The 21430-nt window shown below is 32.0% G+C and overlaps 1 protein-coding gene across 12 annotated transcripts in view; it reads right to left on the bottom strand.

Moving 5' to 3' along the window:
* Akt3 (AKT serine/threonine kinase 3) overlaps positions 1-21430 on the bottom strand; it is a 267691-nt gene that overhangs the window by 41685 nt on the left and 204576 nt on the right. For all 12 annotated transcript variants that reach the window (XM_078022976.1, XM_078022977.1, XM_078022982.1 and 9 more), the window contains 2 exons: positions 17459-17581; positions 6827-6955 (listed from right to left, as the gene is read on the bottom strand). In XM_078022976.1, coding sequence (XP_077879102.1) covers positions 6827-6955; positions 17459-17581 — 252 coding nt within the window. The remainder of the gene's footprint in view (positions 1-6826; positions 6956-17458; positions 17582-21430) is intronic.

The following is a 21430-nucleotide window of genomic DNA, read 5'->3' as shown; positions in this document are numbered from 1 at the left end:
ATCCTGAGATAATAGACATTATGGGATTCCAAGAAACTGGGCTACTGTAACTCAAGTAGAAACATAATAAAATAATATAGGTCATTATTAATGTTCCCAGTTCACATTAGTTTTGTATATGTTCTCATGCTTCAGAGAATTTAAACTTTATGCTTTAACCAAATAATCTGTTAAAGCCAAAGATCATAAAACATTGTAAAGTGTATGTAAAAAAATTGCTGCAACAAGAAATGACCTCTAAATAAGTAACAACCACTATATATAAACACCAAGAGGCATTAATTGCACATTAGTTCATATTTAAACAATATTCAATTATAGGATGAAATGGGAAGACTTTGTTAATGTTACCTGGAAACAGTACAAAATAGCACCAAAGAAGAAAATTAAATATATTCAAATATTAAGCCGACACATATAACTGAGTTCTTAAATATGAATTCTAACTATAAAGCAAACAACTCTTATTTGAACTAATCGCTGTACTATTACAGAAAATCAAGTAAATTTAATTTTCTACTTAATATTGATTATAAGACCTTTTCAGAACTAATGGAAGAAGGTTTTCGAAAGTACTTTAGGAGGACCGATATTAAATAAATCATTAATAATTAAATAAAATGTAAGGTGTATTAGAAAAAGCTAGTAAAAACTCTTTTCACAAAAAGCATACAAATTCTAATGCTAATTTTAAAATCTGTAGGAATACAGATTGCCTAAGAACAATCAAAATGCAACTGCATATTACTACTTTTACCTGCAGATGAAACATGAAAATTATGATAACTTTAGCTTCATTCATTTCTGTAAAGATTTCCTAAAGATCTTACTGAAAGAGTCCATAAAATGACACCTTTCCTATTTATTCTGTGTTGGATTTAAAATAAATAAATAAAATTCCACTTAACATACTTCAATCAAATTAGCTTGTAACTACCTGCCTCTACCTGCATTACTCCATGTTAGCCTTTACTACTGCTTTTACTAACTTCTCAAGAAAATAATGTGTATTCTAATTTTTTATTCAAAATTTAATTTGTATTTTGCTTTGATTTATTACAATAAAGTAAATCTTTGTATCCAAATAGTTTGACATATTTCATATATTTTCAATGTTATGTATGAGATATTGAACAGGTTTTAAAAGAAAAAGGAATAAAATAAAGGCATGTGAATGCTTTCTAAAAATGGAGCTCTGAAAACTAAAAAGAATGTATCAAAAATTGTATTTTCAGTAACTGGAAAAAATAATTTTGCATTTAGATAAATTATATATCTTTCCTTTAAATAGTAACTACAACTAGATATTATGTATTTCCCAACAATCTAATCATTTTTGCAATCTTTTGTTAGTTCTAACTTGATTATCAAATAATTTTTATTTTTACCCGATTACAGAAGTGCATTTCTCTAGGTTTCCAAAACCACCTTATTCAACCTTCCCCATCTGTCACCATCTGCTTCTTTTTAGCATGTACTTTTTGTGTGATCACATAAGCATGTGAAAAATAACTAACATTCAGATGATTATCTGCTGGTACATTTGAGGACTGGGCATAATAAAAGTGAACTGCCAAAACGTACTTAACACTTTTAATTTTGTTGGGTCTTGCATGTAAGCTACATTTGATTTTCAAACTGTTTTACAGTTGGAAAGTTGATCAGGTACTGCTAACTCAAGAGCAAAACTGAGACTTTAAATAATTAGCACTGCATAAAATGGTTTGAATTCAGCAGAAGCCAAATCAAATAATAAAATTTAACAGAGTTTATATATAATTTCTAATTTCTTTTATAATTTCTAGGTGTGAAATCATAGTATAGATTATAAAACCAAAAATCCCTGAAGATATTTTATGATCCATAATTTGTTATGGGATGAGTTTTATTTCCTTCTAACATAAGATATAATAAAAACATTCTCATTTACAATTGTAGATATAAATGCATTTTTAGAAATATTTCACACTAAATGTACAGTTTATATGCCTTTGAGGACTAAATCTCTGTAACCTCTTTAAAAAACCAATAACCAAAACAATTCCTAATCCTTTTCTTTAACAAAAAATAATGCTTCTCAAGTTGGATAATTGCATAATAAGGCCCCACTCTTCATTAAAAGAGATTAAGAGAACAAATACATTTAAAAAAATACTCTTTTCTCCAACAAAGAGCATATTTATACCATAAGATTTATTTTTCCTAGTGGTCTTTGACACAAGAAGCAAGTTGAGTTAATTTAAAACTTAAGTTTATTTACAAACCTACTGTGAGTCTGACATATGAAACATTTAACAAAATGTCTTGGAAATGATTTCTAACACCTTTTTGAAGTATCTTTCAAATAGCCATCATCTAACTGTATACATCAAACCATTTCTACCAGATTAAGACAATTTAAAAGGTAAATAAAGGAATAGTAATGCTAGGTGAAATAGAGGTTGCAGTAAAATTTCTACATAGTGTGTACACAGTTCTATAAGAACAGAAGAGAAAATATTGACCATGAGTCATTCACAAGAGAAATAGTCAAGAATGTGTTCCAAATCTGAAACATGGATGCAATTTATATTATTATCAAGAAAAGACTAGGATTAATAATGGTATATACTAGAAATTTCAAGGTTCAAAAAAGTAAGAGACATCATCTGAAAACAAGGGGAAAAAGACTTACTTTTGTCTTAAAAAGCTCTTACCAATCCCTTCCTAACACTGACCACATGAATTCCACCACATTATCTCCTTCTCTACAATTCACAAGTGACTTTCCCTTAGCCACATTATCTAAACTCCCCTGCATTCCAATTCCTACCTATGTGTCCATCCTCCTCCTCTCTTTTCTTCCTGTTTCTCCTTTAAAACTGTCAGACCTCCAAGCAGGCTTAAGCATTTTCTCTCCTCCTTTTCACTCCACTGTAACACCAGTAGAGTAGTTACTTTCTTGCACAGTAAGATATTTTCTATATCTTATCACCTTGGCAGGTAGGAAGCTACTTGAGAATAAAACCTTTTCTTACAGTATTTGCATTCCTGGCACCTAACATAATGTGCAACACTAATATATATTCAATAAATATTCTTAGTGAATGAGTGTTTTTTAGTGAAATAAATGGTTCATACTAAAAAACAGAATAAATATTTTATATTTCAAATGAATGTAAACACATTCCAAATTATTCTAATTTAATAAAAATGTAGTATATGATGCAAATATTTAAAATATAAGAATTAAAATTACATGAGAAATTAGTTTTGAAATTTGTCCTCCACAAACACTAACTATAATGATCACTCTTCTACAAAGTAAGGTGTCAAGATTTTAAGTGTAAACCAATATTTATTAACCACTGATGATCACATAAGCCACTTTTAAAAACCAGACCTTTGTTGTATTTTGAAAAACATATACAGAAATGTTTTCTTAGATAATTTCTTGTGAATTGTAAACTTTCTATTTAGAACAATTGGACTCTTTTTGCATTAAATTCTTGGTTTTGTTCTTCAGTTGATGACATTTGCATAGAAAACAATATCTTTGTTTCTTACTAGATCATCTGCTTCTGAAATGAGATGCATTTATCTTCTTCAGAAATAATTTCCCCTAATTGTGACACAACTAATTTTGGTATTCTAAATATGAGATATCATCATTCATGGCAATGTATAGGAAGGGTAATTGAGTGCCATAGACACAAAGAATTTGTTTTTCATGACATTCACAAAAACAATCTTATTCTAGAAAATATGATCTTGTATTTGAATAAACAAGAACAGTGTTTCTAAAATTTTACCTAATTCAACCACAAAAATAGAGAATTTTAAACTCCAGACTTTGTAACAAAGAAAATAGTACTTTTAGCAAGAAAATAATAGTTAAAAATTGACTATATAAATGTTAGCACTATTTACAATAACTCAACATTTTTTTAAAGATGTTGATGGACCTTTATTTTATTCATTTATATGAGTGCAGTGCTGAGAATTGAACCCAGTGCCTCACACATGTGAGGCAAACACTCTACCACTGAGCCACAACCCCAGCCCATAACTCAACATTTCTTAATTCCTCAATATTTTTGATATGTAAATTTAATAAATCAGCATGAATTGTCATATCCATCTATCTTCTTTATATGATATTTAAATATCATATATCATGCCAGCATCACTGAAAACTTAATTCTACTACATAATTTCTTTTAGCCTTTCTTGTTGAAATCTTACAAAGCATCTATTTTAAAAATTATATCTGTAAGTGGCTCGAAATTGTGGTTTTTCTTGGTCAAACCCAGTTATGTATGCAGTTAAGAAAGTAAAAGTGGTCTTTCTGGTCAAACCCAGTTAGAATCTGATTATATCTATACCACCTCCCAGCTGTATACAGGTTACATTTAAAACAGCGGGGTGGGGGGTGGGTGGGTGGAGGTGGGGGCGGGATTCTCTTGTTCCTCACCTTAAAAAAAAAACAAAACAGTTTGCTATGTATTACAAAAGTTAGTCCAAATATCAAATGAAGTGATAGTTGTAATGCAAATATATAGAATGTGGCTCATAGTAGATGTTCAATAAATAGAAATTCCAACCCATCAAAGATTAACAACTCCCTAGTTGGCCCTAGCCATACTAACCTTGGTGTTTGAGGGGAAAATTGAATTGTTGTTGCCTCAAGGTTTCCATACTAGCTGTTCTCTCTGCAAGCTAATCCTTTGTATCTCTGCAAAGGCTGCCTCCTCCTTATCATTTAGATCTCTGAACATTATTTTCCCTGATCATCCAATCTGAGGAAGATTTTATTTTCCAAAGATGGCTTAGAACAATATTTTCCATCTTATATGTTCTTCTACAATGGAAGGTGGTGTCTATGTCTCTAGTCTTGAAATCTATGCAGGCTTACAACTGCTTCAAGGAATAAACATGACAGAAATGATGTTGTGTGACTTCTAAAACAAGGCCACAAAAGGAGAATATTCATAGCCTCCTTACCATAGTAAAAAAATAGACAAAATTCAAAAATCCATCAACAGCTAAGTTAATAACTCACAATGTGTGTTACAGTCATGCAATAGTAGTCATAAGAAGGAACGAAGCATCAATAACACAGTACAATGTGGATGAACCTTGAAAACCATTTGCTAAGTGAAAGAAGCCAGACACACAATAGTATACAACCTCATTTATATAGAATGTTCAGAATAATTAACTCTATAGGGACAGAAAGTAGATTAGTGAATGCCTGAGGGAGAGGAAGAATGGGGTGCTGATAAGTATGAGGTTTCTTGTTGAAGTAATAAAAAACATTCTGGAATTGGACAGTGGTAAATGTTGGATAATTATGTAAACAGTTTTTTTAAAGGTCACTGAATCATATACTTTATTTTTAAAAATTTTTTTTAGTTGTAGTTGGACACAATACCTTTATTTATTTATTTTTATGTAGTGCTCCAGATCAAACCTAGCGCCTCATACGTGCGAGGAGAGTACTCTACTGCTGAGCCACAACTCCAGGCCTGAATCATATACTTTAAATAGCGAATATTACAATATGTGAATTGCATTTCAATTATCAAAAATATACTTCAAAAATGCATTTTTGAAAAGTTAAACTTTTGATAGTTTATTAGGAATAAACAAAATAAATAAAGAACAAAAATATCCTTGTTCCTAGGATATTCTCTGTTAGAACTTGGAGCCAAAACACTCTGACCCTACATGAAGGGGCTATGTATCAACAGCCCTAAAAAGGTGACAGTGGACATAGAAGCAACTGTCAGATATATGGGTGAATATACTTCCAGGTGATTCTAGCTTCTAGCCAGAGTCAATTCCCTACTGTAGATGAGACCACAAATGTAGTGGAGAAGAAATTACTGCTGTCTCCATTTGCATTCCTGACTCAGAAAAATCCATGATCACATAAATTGCATTTTTCACCACACAGTACCGGGATAGTGTGTTACATAGCGATAGCAACTGGAACATCTTCAATAGCTACCATATCACACCACATCCTTTCCCTTATCTTGCCTTTTTTCTTTTATGGAACTTATTTATTTTTATTCTGTCTCCTTCCATTAGTAGTAAGAGAGTAGGATCCTCCTCTGTCTTGCTCCTGTAATCATATTACCCAAAAAATACCTAATAAATATTTGAATAAAGTAACAAATTATTGTGGAAACCTTAGCACAAGGAGGGCACCCATTTGGAACTCCTATTGACATGAACTCCAATGTAGGTAGTAATTTTCCCAATAATTTCTAGTAGTTAAGTATGACAAAATACTAGAAATCAAATAATCACTATAATCTTTGTTGTTAAATTTATTTTTATTTTTTTAGTTGTAGATAGACACAATATATTTATTTTATTTATTTATTTTCATGTGGTGCTGAGGATTGAACCCAGTGCTTCATGAGTGCAAGGCAAGCGTTCTACCACTGAGCCACAACCCCAGCTCATAATCTTTGTTTTTAACTAAAACCTAAGATGGATTATGAAACTGTGAACATTCTTGCTGAAGTCCTTCAATTTTAATATTTTGGTAAATGAATCAAAATGGGTATAACCAAGTAATAAAATGCATAACCTAGAAATAAAATTGATTTAATCTAATTTAGTTGGGGAATTTGTACTGATAAACTTAACTTTTATATAATCCTGGCCCTAAAATATCTCATTTTAAAAAAGTCAAAACAAAATACATTTTATTCAGGTTGACATCTAGGTAAAAGAAGTACTGCCATTTTTAAGAATTAAAAAATGCTACATGGTTTACTTTATGAAACTTTCTATCAATGCTATTTTCCCTATGAATGGAACTGAAGCCTACCTCTGGTGCCAGATATTCTGGAGTACCACAGAATGTCTTCATGGTGGCTGCATCTGTGATCCCTTCTTTGCAAAGTCCAAAATCTGTAATTTTTATGTGTCCATCTTTGTCCAACATCAAATTCTCCAACTGTATATTAAAAAATAAACATAAATGGTTTTATAGACTTCAACAATAGGAAAATACAATCTTGAAAAATTATTGAATGCTGAATAGAGTATTTTGGAAAGAGAACATAGAGGCAGTTAACAAAACTTTCAGTACTTACAAACATTGTTGCTTCATGTGTAAAAAGAAACATTTTTTCAAACATTCATGATGACAAAAGTATTGATTTTTAAACCAAAGGAAAGAGTGGTACAGCTTTAAAGCCTAATCAACTTTTCAAGCAAATATTAATCCTCTTTTTAAAATTTCAAATAAAAGGTGATATAAACAATCCCAAAGAGATGAGTATCTTCTAGATACAGACAGATGGATTTCAACAATTTCTCTTGGGAATCTATCGCTATTACAAAATATTCACATACAGAAATGTTTTTTGGTGATGGTTGTAAACCAAACTTAAATCTCATTTTGTAAATTAAGGTGATATCCTTTTTTGCATTTTTTATAATAAAGAAATACCAATCCTTTTAAACATAAAAAAGAATATTGAAGTCAAACATTCAACAATTAAAAAGATAATGTAGCACTAATGTAAAGTCTGAATCTCTTTGAACCTATTAACTCAAAAACACCAAAGGGAGTCTTAGAGTTAACCAAGTAGCAAGACTATCTGCTCGAGTGAAAAATGATAAAATGCAAGGGGGCAGGAATGCAAAGCCAATACAACTAAAAACAATAATATAACTGACCGATCTCCCCTTCAGCTTTAACCCAAACTATGATTATCATCACTATTATGGTTTAGATTTGAGTTATCCCCAAAAGCACATATGTGAGACAATGCAAGAAAGTTCAGAGGTGAAATGACTGGGTCATGAGAGCCTTTACCTAATCAGTGCATTAATCAGCTGATAGGAATTAACTGATAGGAATCAACTATAGGCAGTTAGGGTGTGGCTGAATAAACACTAAATATACTGTTGAACATTTCTTAAAAATAATTTTTAGGCAAATTCAAATATTTTACATCTTTCTTATTCTTCTCTACCAATTAGAACCTAGAAATCAAGCCTAACTTGCTAAATCTACTCAAAAAGTATCAAGAGTTCCTCTACTTTTATTTCCTTCTGTTAAATCTTCTTTCTCTTCCTCCTGTCTCTGATTTCTCTCCTTTTACCATCTCTTTCAAACAACATCCCTTCATCTTACCTCCCCTAACTTTCCATAAGATAGATGTATATACTGAAGCTTCTTTTGCTTTGTGGAATACAAATTTGACTTATTCTTTAAAATATGCTGATTGTTTCAATATATGAATGTTATACAATTTTAAAAAGCAGGAAAGGAGCTTTAAAAACATGACTTCCTTTATTAACATAATACATAAAATTCTTATAAAAAAATTTCAAATAATACATGATAATATTAGACAAGATGTGAATGAATTTTCTAACCCATTCCATTCACACCCACATCTTCATATGCTTTATATGCATGAAAAAACATTCACAGAAACATGATAGCATGCATTATTTCTCTACATTCTGACAAAGCTATTTTGAATCATTGCAACAGAACAATCATTGTATATAAACATTGTTTTTCTTTAAGAGATTATAATTATTCACAGTAGCTGAGTTCATCTTGAAAAAAATCATACATGCATAGAACATGACCCATTCCATTTCAGTGCAGGTTCCTCCCCCGTCTACCCACTCCACTAATCCTCCCCTTGCTCATTCATTTATTCATCCTAGATTGGTGCTTTCCACGAACACTGATAGGTTAAATTCCTTTTGGTATATAACCTATGCACATATGTGATTTTGTTAAATTTACTCCATCTTTCTTCTCTTTTTCCCATTCCTCTTCTGTCCTCTCTATCTCCTTCTTCTACTCCACTGATTTTCTCTATATATCCATGGTTATGACCTCCCGCCTTCTTTTCCTTGTTTTATTCTAGCTTCCACATAAAAGAGAAAACTTTCAACCTCTAAATTTCTCAGTATGATATTATTCACTTAGTATGGTATTCTCCATTTCCATCCATTTATTGGCAAATGCCATAATTTCATTTTTCTTATGGCTGAGTAAAACTCCACTGGGTATATATGCCACATTTTCTTAATTCATTCATCTTTTGATGGACATCTGGGTTGATTCTGTAATTTGACTATTGTAAATTATGCTGCTATAAACATTGAGGTGGCTGTATCACTACAGAATGATGCTTTAAATTATTTTGAATAAATACCAAGGAGTGAGATACCTGGATCATATAGTGGTTCCATTCCTAGTTTTTTGAGGGGTTTCCATAATGCTTTCCATAGTATTTATACTTATTTTCAATTCCACCAGCAATGTGTAAATTTATCTTTTCCCTCAAATCCTCACCAGCATTTATTATTATTTGTATTCTTGATAACTGTCATTCTGACTGGAGTGAGATGAAATCTTAGTGTTAGATTTGTATTTTCCTGATTGCTAGAGATTTAGCATTTTATAATGTGTTTGTTAGCCATGTGTGGTTGTCTTTTAACAAATGTCTATTTAATGCTTTTGTCCATTTATTGACTGGTTTGATTTTTGGTGTTAAGATTTTGAATTCTTTATGTATTCTGGATATAAATCCCCTATCAGAGGAGCCTTTGGCACAGATTTTCTCCCATTCTGTAGGTTCTTTATGCTTTTAATAATTTCCTTTGGTGTGTAAATGCTCTTTAATTTGATCACATCCCATTTGTTGATACTTGGTTTTATTTCTTGAACTTTAAGGAATGCAGTACCTGCACCAATATGCTGGAATGTAGACCCTATGTTTTCTTCTAGCAGCATCAAAATTTCTGGTCTAATTCTCAAGTTTTGGATCCATTTTGATTTGACTTTCATGTAGGATAAGATATAGGGATCTAGCTTCATTCTTCTACATATGGATATCCAGTTGTCCCAGTACCATTTAAGGCTATCTTTTCTCCAACACCTATCTTTGGCATCTTTGACAAGAATCAGATGACTATGTGGACTTATCTCTTTCTCTTCTATTCCTTTGGTCTTCATGTCTATTTGATGCTAAAACTATGCTGTTTTTGTTATCTTTTCTCTATAGTTTGAGTTCAGGCATTGTGAGGCTGCCTCCATCACTTTTCTTGCTCTGACTTGGTTAAACTATTCAGGGTCACTCATTCTTCCAAATGAATTTTAGATGTATTTTTTCTTGTTCTGTGAAGAATGTTATTGGTATTTTGATGGGAACTGCATTGAATCTGTATATTAATTTAGGTAATATAGACAATATTACTCTTCCTATCCAAGAGTAGGGGAGGTCTTTCTATCTTCTAAAGCCTTCTTCAATTTCTTTCTTCAGTGTTCTGTAATTACCATTGATGAAAGATCAAAAGACCTTTCATCTCCTTAAGATTAATTTTCAATTAATTTTTTGAGGTTATTGTGAATGGGATGGTTTTCCTGATTTCTTTCTCTGCAAAATTACTACTGAATATAGGAAAGCTATGCATTTATGAATGCTATTTTGTTGAATTCGTTTATCAGCTATAGAAGTCTTCTAGCAGAATTTTCTGGGTCTTCTTGATATAGGATGTCATCAGCAACAAGGATAGTTGATGTCTTCTTTTCCTACTTGTATCCATTTAATTCCTTCTCTTGCCTGATTGCTCTGGCTAAAGTTGTTCCTGTTTTTAGAGGAAATACTTTCAATTTTTCTCCATTTAGTATGATGTTTGCTTTGGATTTATCATATATAGTCTTTATAATGTTGAGGTAAGTTCCTTCTAATCTTAGTTTCTCCAGTGCTGGATTTTATCACAGGTCTTTTCTGCTTCTATTAAGATTAACATAGGATTCTTGTCCTTAATTTTAATTATGTGGTGAATTACATTTGTTTATGTTGACTTACCTTGCATTCCTAGGATGAAGCCAACTTGATTATGGTGAATTATCTTGAGGTGTTTTTTAATGCTATTTACTACTACTTTATTAAGAATTTTTGCATCTATGGTCATCAGGGATATTGATCTGTAATTTTCTTTCTTTGATGTGTCTTTATTTGATCTTGGTATCAGGGTTAAACAGGCTTCATAGAATGTTTTAGGTAGTGTTCCCTCCCTTTCAATTCCATGAAATAATTTGAGAATGACTGGTGTTTTTTCTTCTTTAAAGGTCTGATAGAACTCAGCAGAGAATTCATCCGGTCCTGGGCTTTTCTTTGTTGGAAGGTTTTTAATTCTATTTTAATTTCATTAGTCGATTGTGATCTATTTAGGTTTTCTCTATCTTCCTGGTTCAATATGGGCAGGTTATACATCTTTAGAAATTTATTAATGTCTTCTAGACTTTTCAGTTTATTGGAATATACATTTTCAAAATACTTTCTAAAGATTCTCTGCATTTCAGAAATAAACACCATTTTTAAATATTAAGCAATATTAAAAAAGACTTGCACCTGATTTTCTACCTTGATATATATCAACTCTGAATCTCATACCAAGGGTTAAAGGATCAGAAATAAAATGTGATGTAAGGATAGAGTTGTGTGAAGAATAGGATGATGGTTATCGACTACCCCTATCAGCCAAGAACTGAGAGGTTTCTTAGAACACTAAACTTGGAAGTGTAGTCCTGGACAAACCAAGACACTTGGTCACCCTGCTTGCTTTGTAAATCAAATTTTTTAAAATTAGAAGATGTAATAAGACCTAAGGTAAGACAAAGGATGATTGTGAGATGGAATGAGGGCTATGGCAATGGGGCAAAGTCTTATAGTATATGAGAGGCCATAGGAGCAAAATGGATAAGAATACTGGTTTAAGTTCAAGAGTTTTATACTAAAATCAAGCTTTACTCTTTCTTCCTATGTGATCTTGGACATGTTAATTTCTATGTGCCTCAACTTCATCTATAAAACAGAGGCAAACAATAAAAGTAATCCAATGTAAGATTCTGAGAATTCAAAGAGACTTTGACAGGACAACTTAAATTATAAGCATTCAATAAACAATAATTGTTTAAACATGGAGAATTCAATGGTTATTCAATGGTCATGGTAAGTTATCAAAGTGTGTGCACTTCTAAACAACAAACTGTATTTTAAAAGACCAAAGTTTAGGAATACAACTCCATAAAATACTTTTGTCAGCTCAATGACTTCATTAAAAATACTTTTCAACATGCAATTTCTTTTGAATAAAATAAAACACATAACTATCCCATAATTTAAGTCATTGGTCTACTTTCTTCTGTATATCACTATACTGAAATGTCATTTTGCTGAATGAAAAACAACTTGTTATTAAAAGTACAAACCAATACAGATGCATCACCTTAAAAAACATCTCCAAAAAAAAAAAAAACCCACCAAATGCAATCTTGTATAAAAATAAGCCAGGAAAGCAACTAAATGTCCACTCTTGTTACAAAGTAAATGATTATTTCATGGCAAGATGCATTAACAAAGTTTCAGGAAAATACAGGTACAAGTTGTGTGAGTTATCAATCTGCAGAATGCACAGAATCACCTAAATATCTTTTCAAAGAATTTCAATGACTGAAATATTACCTAAACATCTGCAAATTACTTCCTCTGCATTTAACATTAACATAATTTGAGTGTTAGACATTTTTAGGACCCCCTCTACTATTTATAAATGGTTCTTTCTTCTAAATTTCATGGCTTTCCTTCTTCCCTTCAATAGCCATAAAATGCAAAATTCACTGATGAAGCACTCTTTATTTCTAAAACTTTAAATGCATATGTTTAAGTTATATAGTTAGTACTGGTTTTGAAGACTGAATAGAATAGTAGGCTATGATTAATGGGTGCATCCAATGATAAAGGCAGGGATGAAGTAAAATAGAAGGTTATGAGGAAAAGACTGTATATTAAAAATGTGAATAAAACTTACTATCTGTATGAGTTAGAGGGTTGTTATCTAAAAGTTCACTTTGGAGGCTGGGGATATAGCTAAATGGTAGAGCCCTTGCCTCATGTGCACAATGTTGGGTTTGATTCCCAGCATTTCACAAACAAAACAAACCCCAAATCAAAAAACTAAAAATACAAAACAAGTTCATGCTTCTGAGGAGAGACAAGACAATACCCATTGAATTGCAACAAAAAAGGGACATCTTTAGCTTAATTAAAATGGGCAGGCATAAAGTTTTAAAAGTTTTTTTTTTTTTTTTTTTACTGATGCATTATATTTGTACATAATAGGTGGATTCATTTGGATACAATCATACATGCATGAAACTTAATTTACTCCATTTCAGTCCCTGGTGGCCTTTCTTTCCCTCCTTTCCTTCCTTTCTCTATTCCCCTTCTCCTACTCTACTGGTCCACATTCCACTCATTATATATTTTAATAGGTGCTCTATAGTATACATAAAGATAGAATTCAATGTGGTATATTTTCACTTGCACACAGCATTATTTTGTCAAATTTATTCTGGGCAGGAATTATTTGACAGAGGTCTTGATTTAGTATTTATATGAAGAAATGACAGACTTTGAGATCTTTTTTAACTTTTGTTCTGTGTAGACAAAAAAATTTACAACAAAGTAATAAATTTCTTCCTGCTTTTCTTGGTTCCTAGAATCAAATTAAATTCTAAAAATCTTAGCTATCTTGAATCAGTGCTTCTCAATCTTTTACATTTCACAGTACAATAAAAAATAAAATTTGTGGGGCACACTCAAATTAGCTGTCAGGCTGTCGGACACTGGAACTGATGCTTAGAGGTGTCTCTGCCAAGGTTCCTAGTTGAGGAAACCTTGGACACACCTATAATGTGGCACACAGACTGGGAAGCTGTGTTCTTGCACAGGCCAGGCTATTAGAAAGTTTAAAATATGCATGGTATCATTTTATTTAAATGACTGACACTGTGAATAAACAAAAGAACAAAAATAGTTCCTACAGGTATGACGTGTTGCAGAATTACCAGTAAACAATTCTCCTCACTTAAATTTATATCAGACTTTAACAGAGATATATCAAACAGTTTTAGGCACCAAGACAGCCTCAGGCCCATGAAGGTAGTAAAGAATTCCTATTTTGCACATTGCATCCAAGTGCCAAAATGTCACAAGTTGATCTGTACGAACTAAATGACCATGGAATTGAGTATGCTGAAATAATGAAAGAACATTTCTTCACTTTTGACTCTCCTAATCTAGAAAAAGATTAATAATGTATAATAGTGGAGATGGTCTCCTGACTCCATAAAAGGAATGCTAAGTTATTTAAGAAATTGCTATAAATAAGCGATATACCATAATAGCACAATTTGACTTCAAAGGTAAAAACTGTTCTCAACAGCAGGGGATTAAAATTTTTAGAAAAAAAGGTTGGGGATATAGCTCAGTTGGTAGAGTGCTTGCTTCACATGCACTAGGCCCTGGGTTCAATCCCCAGCACCACAAAAAATTCTAGAAAGAAGAAATACAGTGTGACATGTCTGGTTAGAAGTGGGAATTGAGGAATGTGACTTAAGACTTATGGTTTTTCCGACTGTGTGTTATTTGAGATAAAGATTAGATTCTGAAACCATCCCTTGTGTTGTCAATAAGTCTTAGAAATGATCTCAATCTTCTTTGGTGGTTTCTCATATTAATGACATAAATAGTTAAATATTCTCTGATTAGGCAGAAAATAAGATTAGATGTTCCACACATAAAACATACCAGTCATTCATGAATTATCCACCACCACCCTTATAAACTGTTGGAAAAATTAATTCTTAATGAATTCCAAGATCATTTTCCTGTTTAGTCTCATCTGTACTTGGATAGCAGTGGTTACTACAAATAAAGTTTGTACTTGCAAAATAAATATAGGAAGAAAAGAAGATTTAATATATAATTTGCACTACTGAAGAGACATTGGAAGAGATTTCTTCAAAATTTTATGCTATAATGAAATAGCATCAGTTTTTGCCAACTAATCATCAGGAACTACATTTATTAATAAGCTCTTTGATAAAACACAATTTCATATCATGACATGTATTGATAAATTAAGCAAACTTACCTTGTAAAGAATGGCAAAAGTTTCAATAATATACCTGTTGCTATCAACACCAGGTTATTAGGAAATAGATACCAATAAAATATCTTAAGCTAACCTGCAACATGAAATAAAATTTTGCTTCCAATGCTAAACTGGGAAGTAGCAAACAGGCATTGATTAGAAAAGTGCAGCTACCACAGGCATCTCAAATAAATTTGCAGTTAAATAGTCATCACCTCATTAGTAATAAAACCAGAGACAAATCTGAGACTAAGTAAACTGAATACCTAAATCAGTTTTTGTTAACACTATTTTTAATACATCAAGTACAAATATATTTGAAACATTCATTGGTTTATCTTTGGCAGGTTAATTTGAATTTTAGCTTTATTTTGGATATGTTACCCATTATTTCAAAACTATTTTTATTTATCTAAATCTGGGTCTCTCCTGATCTTCCTCCCTACAAATAGGATTCATAAAACATGAAGTAGGAGTGGAGGAAATGGAATTAAAACTATTTCTAAATATATTTGGAAAATAAATATATATTTTGTAATACCATATAACTAATTTATTTAAAAGCATCTATATTTAAGACATTTAAACAAGATTATAGAATCATATGGTCTTTCAGATATAAATGTAAGGTTGTTGAATTATATCATATTCCTAGTTATAAAGAAAGATACAAACTGAATGCAATTATTTTTTTAAGACAGAATGAGAGAGAGAGAGAGAGAGAGAGAGAGAGAGAGAGAGAGAGAGAGAGAGAGAGAGAGAGAATTTTTTAATATTTATTTTTTAGTTCTCGGCGGACACAACATCTTTTTTGTATGTGGTGCTGAGGATTGAACCCGGGCCACACGCATGCGAGGCGAGCTTGCTACCACTTGAGCCACATCCCCAGCCCCAAACTGAATGCAATTATATGATTGACTCATCTCTAGTTCATTTTGGCCCTTAAGATAATCATTCTTGATTAGATGTTTTATAGTTATCTACTTCACTTTTCCTCTTTTAAATTTTAATAAGTAATAAATTATACAAATTTAGACATTATACATTCTAAAAAACAATACTTTGCAAGACAGTTACTCACCAAGGTCACCCATACATAAATGAAAATGCTAGAATAACTTTAAATAACTTAGACAACAGTTCAAATAATTAGATAACTCAACAATCACAGGTATTTTTTTTAAAAAAGTGAGGTGGAGTAAGGCGGTAACTGATTTCTTAAACACACCCTCCCCACCCCTCCCCTCCCATCTTCTCTCTCTACTCCATCTACTGTAATTCATTTCTCTCTTGTTTTTTTTCCCTTTCCCTTTCCCTTTCGTTTTATACAATATAGAATTCCATAAAAAATCTCACCTAACTTCCATTTCTGTAAATCAAATCATATCTTAAATAAATTAGACTTTGCTCAACAAAGCAATTCAGTCCCACATTACATGATCTACTTTTTAAAAAAGATAGTAAGGGCTAGGGTTGTAGCTCAGTGGTAGAGGGGTAGAGTTTGCACTGAGTTCGATCCTTAACACCACATAAAAATAAATAAATAAAACAAGGTATTGTGTCTATCTACAACTAAAAATATTTTTTAAAAAGGTAGTAACATTTAGAATTTTTTCAAAATATGTCATAGTACAAATTTCCTTAATATAGCCAACCTTACTTATAACAGTATTTTGAATTATTATTACCTTATAAAATCTACACTGGGGATCAGTAAACTATGATGTGGACCAAATCTAACCACTACCACTTTCAGCAAATAAAGTCTTATTGGAACACAGCTCAACATACTCATTTTCATAATGTCTGGTGCTGCTTTTATACTACAATGGCAAAGTTGAATAGTTGAACAAAGATTTTATGAGCAGAAAGGAGAAAAAATTTACTGTCTGGCCTTTATAGAATGTTTACCCATCTTGAGCTATTCTTAGGGTCTTATCATAAAAGAACATTGAAAAAACAAAGCTCTATTACTAACAAAACAACACCACTGAGCTTCTATAAATAAAAATACTAAGCAAATTAATAAAAGATTATTTTAAAACATTTAGGTACTTAAACTCACCAAAAAGTTAACACTAAAACCATAATGAATGTTTTCTTTTTAATATTCTTATTATAAAAGTTTCTTCATCAATAAATAAGAAAACATTACAATGTTACTTTTAAAGTTATTTGAATTTGACTCAGGTTTTTAACACTTCTCTAATTATAACATTAAGAGGAAAATTATTAAAAATTGATTAGAGTAGTCACACAGAAATTTTTCTGCACACCAAAAACTCAGACATAAAGCAATATCATACACATTTGTGACTAAAATTTCCTGTCAAATGTAGTAAATCACATTTCTAAATATTGCTTTTTTTCAAACTAAATCTGTTTTTCTAAAATGATGTAACTTTGTAATTACTTTTTTGTCCCTACAGTCTTCGCAAAAACAAATTTTGATTACTTTTTTTTTTTTTTTAATTTTTACCTTGAGATCACGGTACACAATCTTTCCAGAATGTAGATAGTCCAAGGCAGAGACAATTTCTGCACCATAGAAACGTGTGCGGTCCTCAGAGAACACCCGCTCTCTCGACAAATGGAAAAACAGCTGCAGGGTAAACAGCAGGGACAGGATTGTAATAATTACTGATTTAGTGGGGGAAATTAACACAAACATAAAACACCTCTCATCACCATATTGTGATGATAGATAGTGTACTCTCAGTGGACACTGAGCACTCTTAGACAGCAGCTGGCTTATCTTTTCCAGGTTTCCAAGGGGGAAACTGCGAGCTGTTAAATCAGCGCTTTAATCAATATACCAATCTTGTTTAAGGCATTCTGTTTGCCACCCATTTAACCTTCCGTTACCAGAGGAAAAAGTATGTATCACTAGATTGCATTTTCCCATCACTATATTGTTGCTTCACTCTTCTAAGGACTAAGTATTGAGACACTGAAATTAATGAACACAAGTATAAAAATGTGGTATTTTTGTTTATTTACATTTGATTTAAAAGAAAGAACTGCTGATTTGCTAAAACTGATTTATATGAACTTGATATGTTATACAACTGGTGATTCATTTTTATCTCTAGAAATAACTTTCAAAGTTTGAATCAATATTTTCTGTGGTGGGAAACTTTATGGTACTAAGTTTTAATTCATTTTAATAATACCCAAAATGGATTGAGAAGCTTTCATTATTCTTATTAAGTTCTCAATGTACATTCTTTATGTTTTCAATAGTTTTTAAGTACCATCCAACCTTTACTCACATGCTATAAGCCCATTCATTTCCTAGTCAACCATTTAAAAGACAAATCATTCAATAGTCAACGCATATGCTAGGCAAATACTCTAACGCTAGAGCTATACCCCTGAACCTTTAAACTTATTTTAAATTTCCATTTTGAGACAGTTTACTGGGTGCTGTGAATGAGCACTCAGTGCTCTCTGGCTAGGACAGCTCTTCATTTAAGAAACTACAAATCTCATCTTTCAGTTCAAAAATATGTATGAAGAAGGAGAAGGCTTTAGGAACTATGACTATCAATCTTTTACTGTATTAAGAAACATGCCAAAAAGAATGAAAGATTATTTACAGTGCTGAGTATATTGCCAGGTATTCTGTCAAAATAGTGTCAATACATGTATCCTGTCAACACATGTCTGTGATTAAGGAAAAAATAAAGAAGAAGTCATTGTACTCCAACCTGCAAGATCAAAAATTATGCCTTCTTATGATCACTGATGCCTAACTCTTCTAGGATATTGGTAAGAATTGTAATCAACCAAGATTTGTTCCATAGACAGCAAATCATAAGCTCTAGTAACAAAAAACAGGTTGCCTACAGAGTCCTTCTTCTCTTTTCACACCCAAACCTGACCAGTCTATTATGGTTTTTTGTTTGTTTTGGGAATTGAACTGAGGTTTCTGCATATTCTAGACAAATACTTCTTTAAACTTTACATTTTTAAAAAATATTTATTTTTTAATTTTAGGTGAACAAAATATCTTTGTTTTGTTTCTATGTGGTGCTGAGAATCAAACCCAGTGCCTCACGCATGCCAGGTGAGCACACTACCACTTGAGCCACATCCCCAGCCCCAGAGCCACATCCCCAGCCCCTACATTTTCATTTTGAGACAGGGTTTAGCTAAGTTGCCCAGGTTGTCCTAGAATCTGAGATCCTTCTGTATCAGCCTCCTGAGTAGCTGGGATTACAGATATGTACTATCAAAGCTGGTTCTATAACAATTTTAAGATAAACTTTGTGCCTGACCCATGGCCCATGGGAGCAAGAGAATGAGGGAAAAAGAGAGAGAAGAAGAGAAAGAATATATCATCAATTGCCAAAAATGTTTTTTATAAGTCTGGAACAATATTAATTATATTAAAACTAAAGTATCTGGCAGGTAGTCTCAACTTGAATGCTCCTCACTACATTGTCATATTTTATTTATGATATTTATATTGATTGAGATTGTATCATCATTTTGTATGATACCAAAGTAGAAAATATGATATCAATTAAAACTATGACATACCACTTTCTGATTACAAAAATTTTAAATGTGTCTTAAAAATGATCAAATGATTGCTAAAACTCAACCCAATTTATATAATTACTTAGTTATTTTAAAAAAATCATTTATATATTATTAATGCATTACTACTATCCAAACAAGAATAGGGAGTACAAAGAAGCAAAAATCCTCAAGAAGCCCTATGATCTATAAATAGAGTTATAGGGTTTTTTTTTTAATGGGATGAAGATACTGATTAGATTTATAAATTTTCTAAAAAGAGTATCAAGCCTACCATTTGTCTACTAAAGAGCTACAGATCCTCTTTAAATTAATGTAATATATTCAGGATTCTAGATCTTTATTTGGATCATATATCTTCAATTTGTCTGCCAGCCAATTTCTATAAAAATATCAGCTAAAAACTTATATGTAAGGGGAAAAATTCTATTTATTTCTCAATCCACTGCCATCTAATGTCTATACTTGCTACTTTATGGAATTTGTTCTTGCTAAGATAACCAAAACTCTTAATTGTTAAATCCAATGACCTACTCACAGTTTATACCCCTTCTTACACTTCAGGTGTACAGGATATCACTTATTGTCCTCTCTCTTTCTTGAAACATGTTTCTTGGCTTTGGTTAATGCAATTGTCCTAATTTCTATTGTCTGGATTATCCTTCTCAATTTCTTTGTTATTATTATTAGTTGTTCAAAACATTACAAAGCTCTTGACATATCATATTTCATACATTTGATTCAAGTGGATTATGAACTCCCATTTTTACCCCGTATACAGATTGCAAAATCACATCGGTTACATGTCCACTGATTTACATGTTGCCATACTAGTGTCTGCTGTATTCTGCTGCCCTTTCTATCCTCTACTATCCCCCCTCCCCACCCCTCCCCTCCCATCTTCTCTCTCTACTCCATCTACTGTAATTCATTTCTCTCTTGTTTTTTTTCCCTTTCCCCTCACTTCCTCTTATATGTAATTTTATATAACAATGAGGGTCTCCTTCCATTTCCATGCAATTTCCCTTCTCTCTCCCTTTCCCTCCCACCTCTCGTCCCTGTTTAATGGTAATCTTCTTCTCATGCTCTTCCTCCCTGCTCTGTTCTCCTTATATCAAAGAAGACATTTGGCATTTGTTTTTTAGGGATTGGCTAGCTTTACTTAGCATAATCTGCTCTAATGCCATCCATTTCCCTACAAATGCCATGAATTTGTCATTTTTTAGTGCTGAGTAATACTCCATTGTGTATAAATACCACATTTTTTTTTATCCATTCTTCTATTGAAGGGCATCTAGGTTGGTTCCACAGTCTAGCTATTGTGAATTGTGCTGCTATGAACATCAATGTAGCTGTATCCCTATAATATGCTCTTTTAAGGTCTTTGGGGAATAGCCCTAGAAGGGGAATATCAAAACAGAGACTCTGCATCTGATAGAAGAAAAAGTTAGCTCTAATCTACATATTGTGGGGTCGGGCTCCAAATTCCTTAATAGGACACCCATAGCACAAGAGTTAAAAACAAGAATCAACAAATGGGACTTACTCAAACTAAAAAGTTTTTTCTCAGCAAGAGAAACAATAAGAGAGGTAAATAGGGAGCCTACATCCTGGGAACAAATTTTTTACTCCTCACACTTCAGATAGAGCCCTAATATCCAGAGTATACAAAGAACTCAAAAAATTAAACAATAAGGAAACAAATAGCCCAATCAACAAATGGGCCAAGGACATGAACAGACACTTCTCAGAGGAGGACATACAATCAATCAACAAGTACATGAAAAAATGCTCACCATCTCTAGCAATCAGAGAAATGCAAATTAAAACCAGCCTAAGATACCATCTCACTCCAGTAAGAATGGTAGCCATTATGAAGTCAAACAACAACAAGTGCTGGCGAGGA

Source organism: Ictidomys tridecemlineatus, chromosome 10 (assembly GCF_052094955.1).
Source record: "Ictidomys tridecemlineatus isolate mIctTri1 chromosome 10, mIctTri1.hap1, whole genome shotgun sequence".
NCBI lineage: Eukaryota > Metazoa > Chordata > Mammalia > Rodentia > Sciuridae > Ictidomys > Ictidomys tridecemlineatus.
Note: the sequence above shows the minus strand (reverse complement) of the source record. Positions and strands in the feature narration are given on the sequence as shown.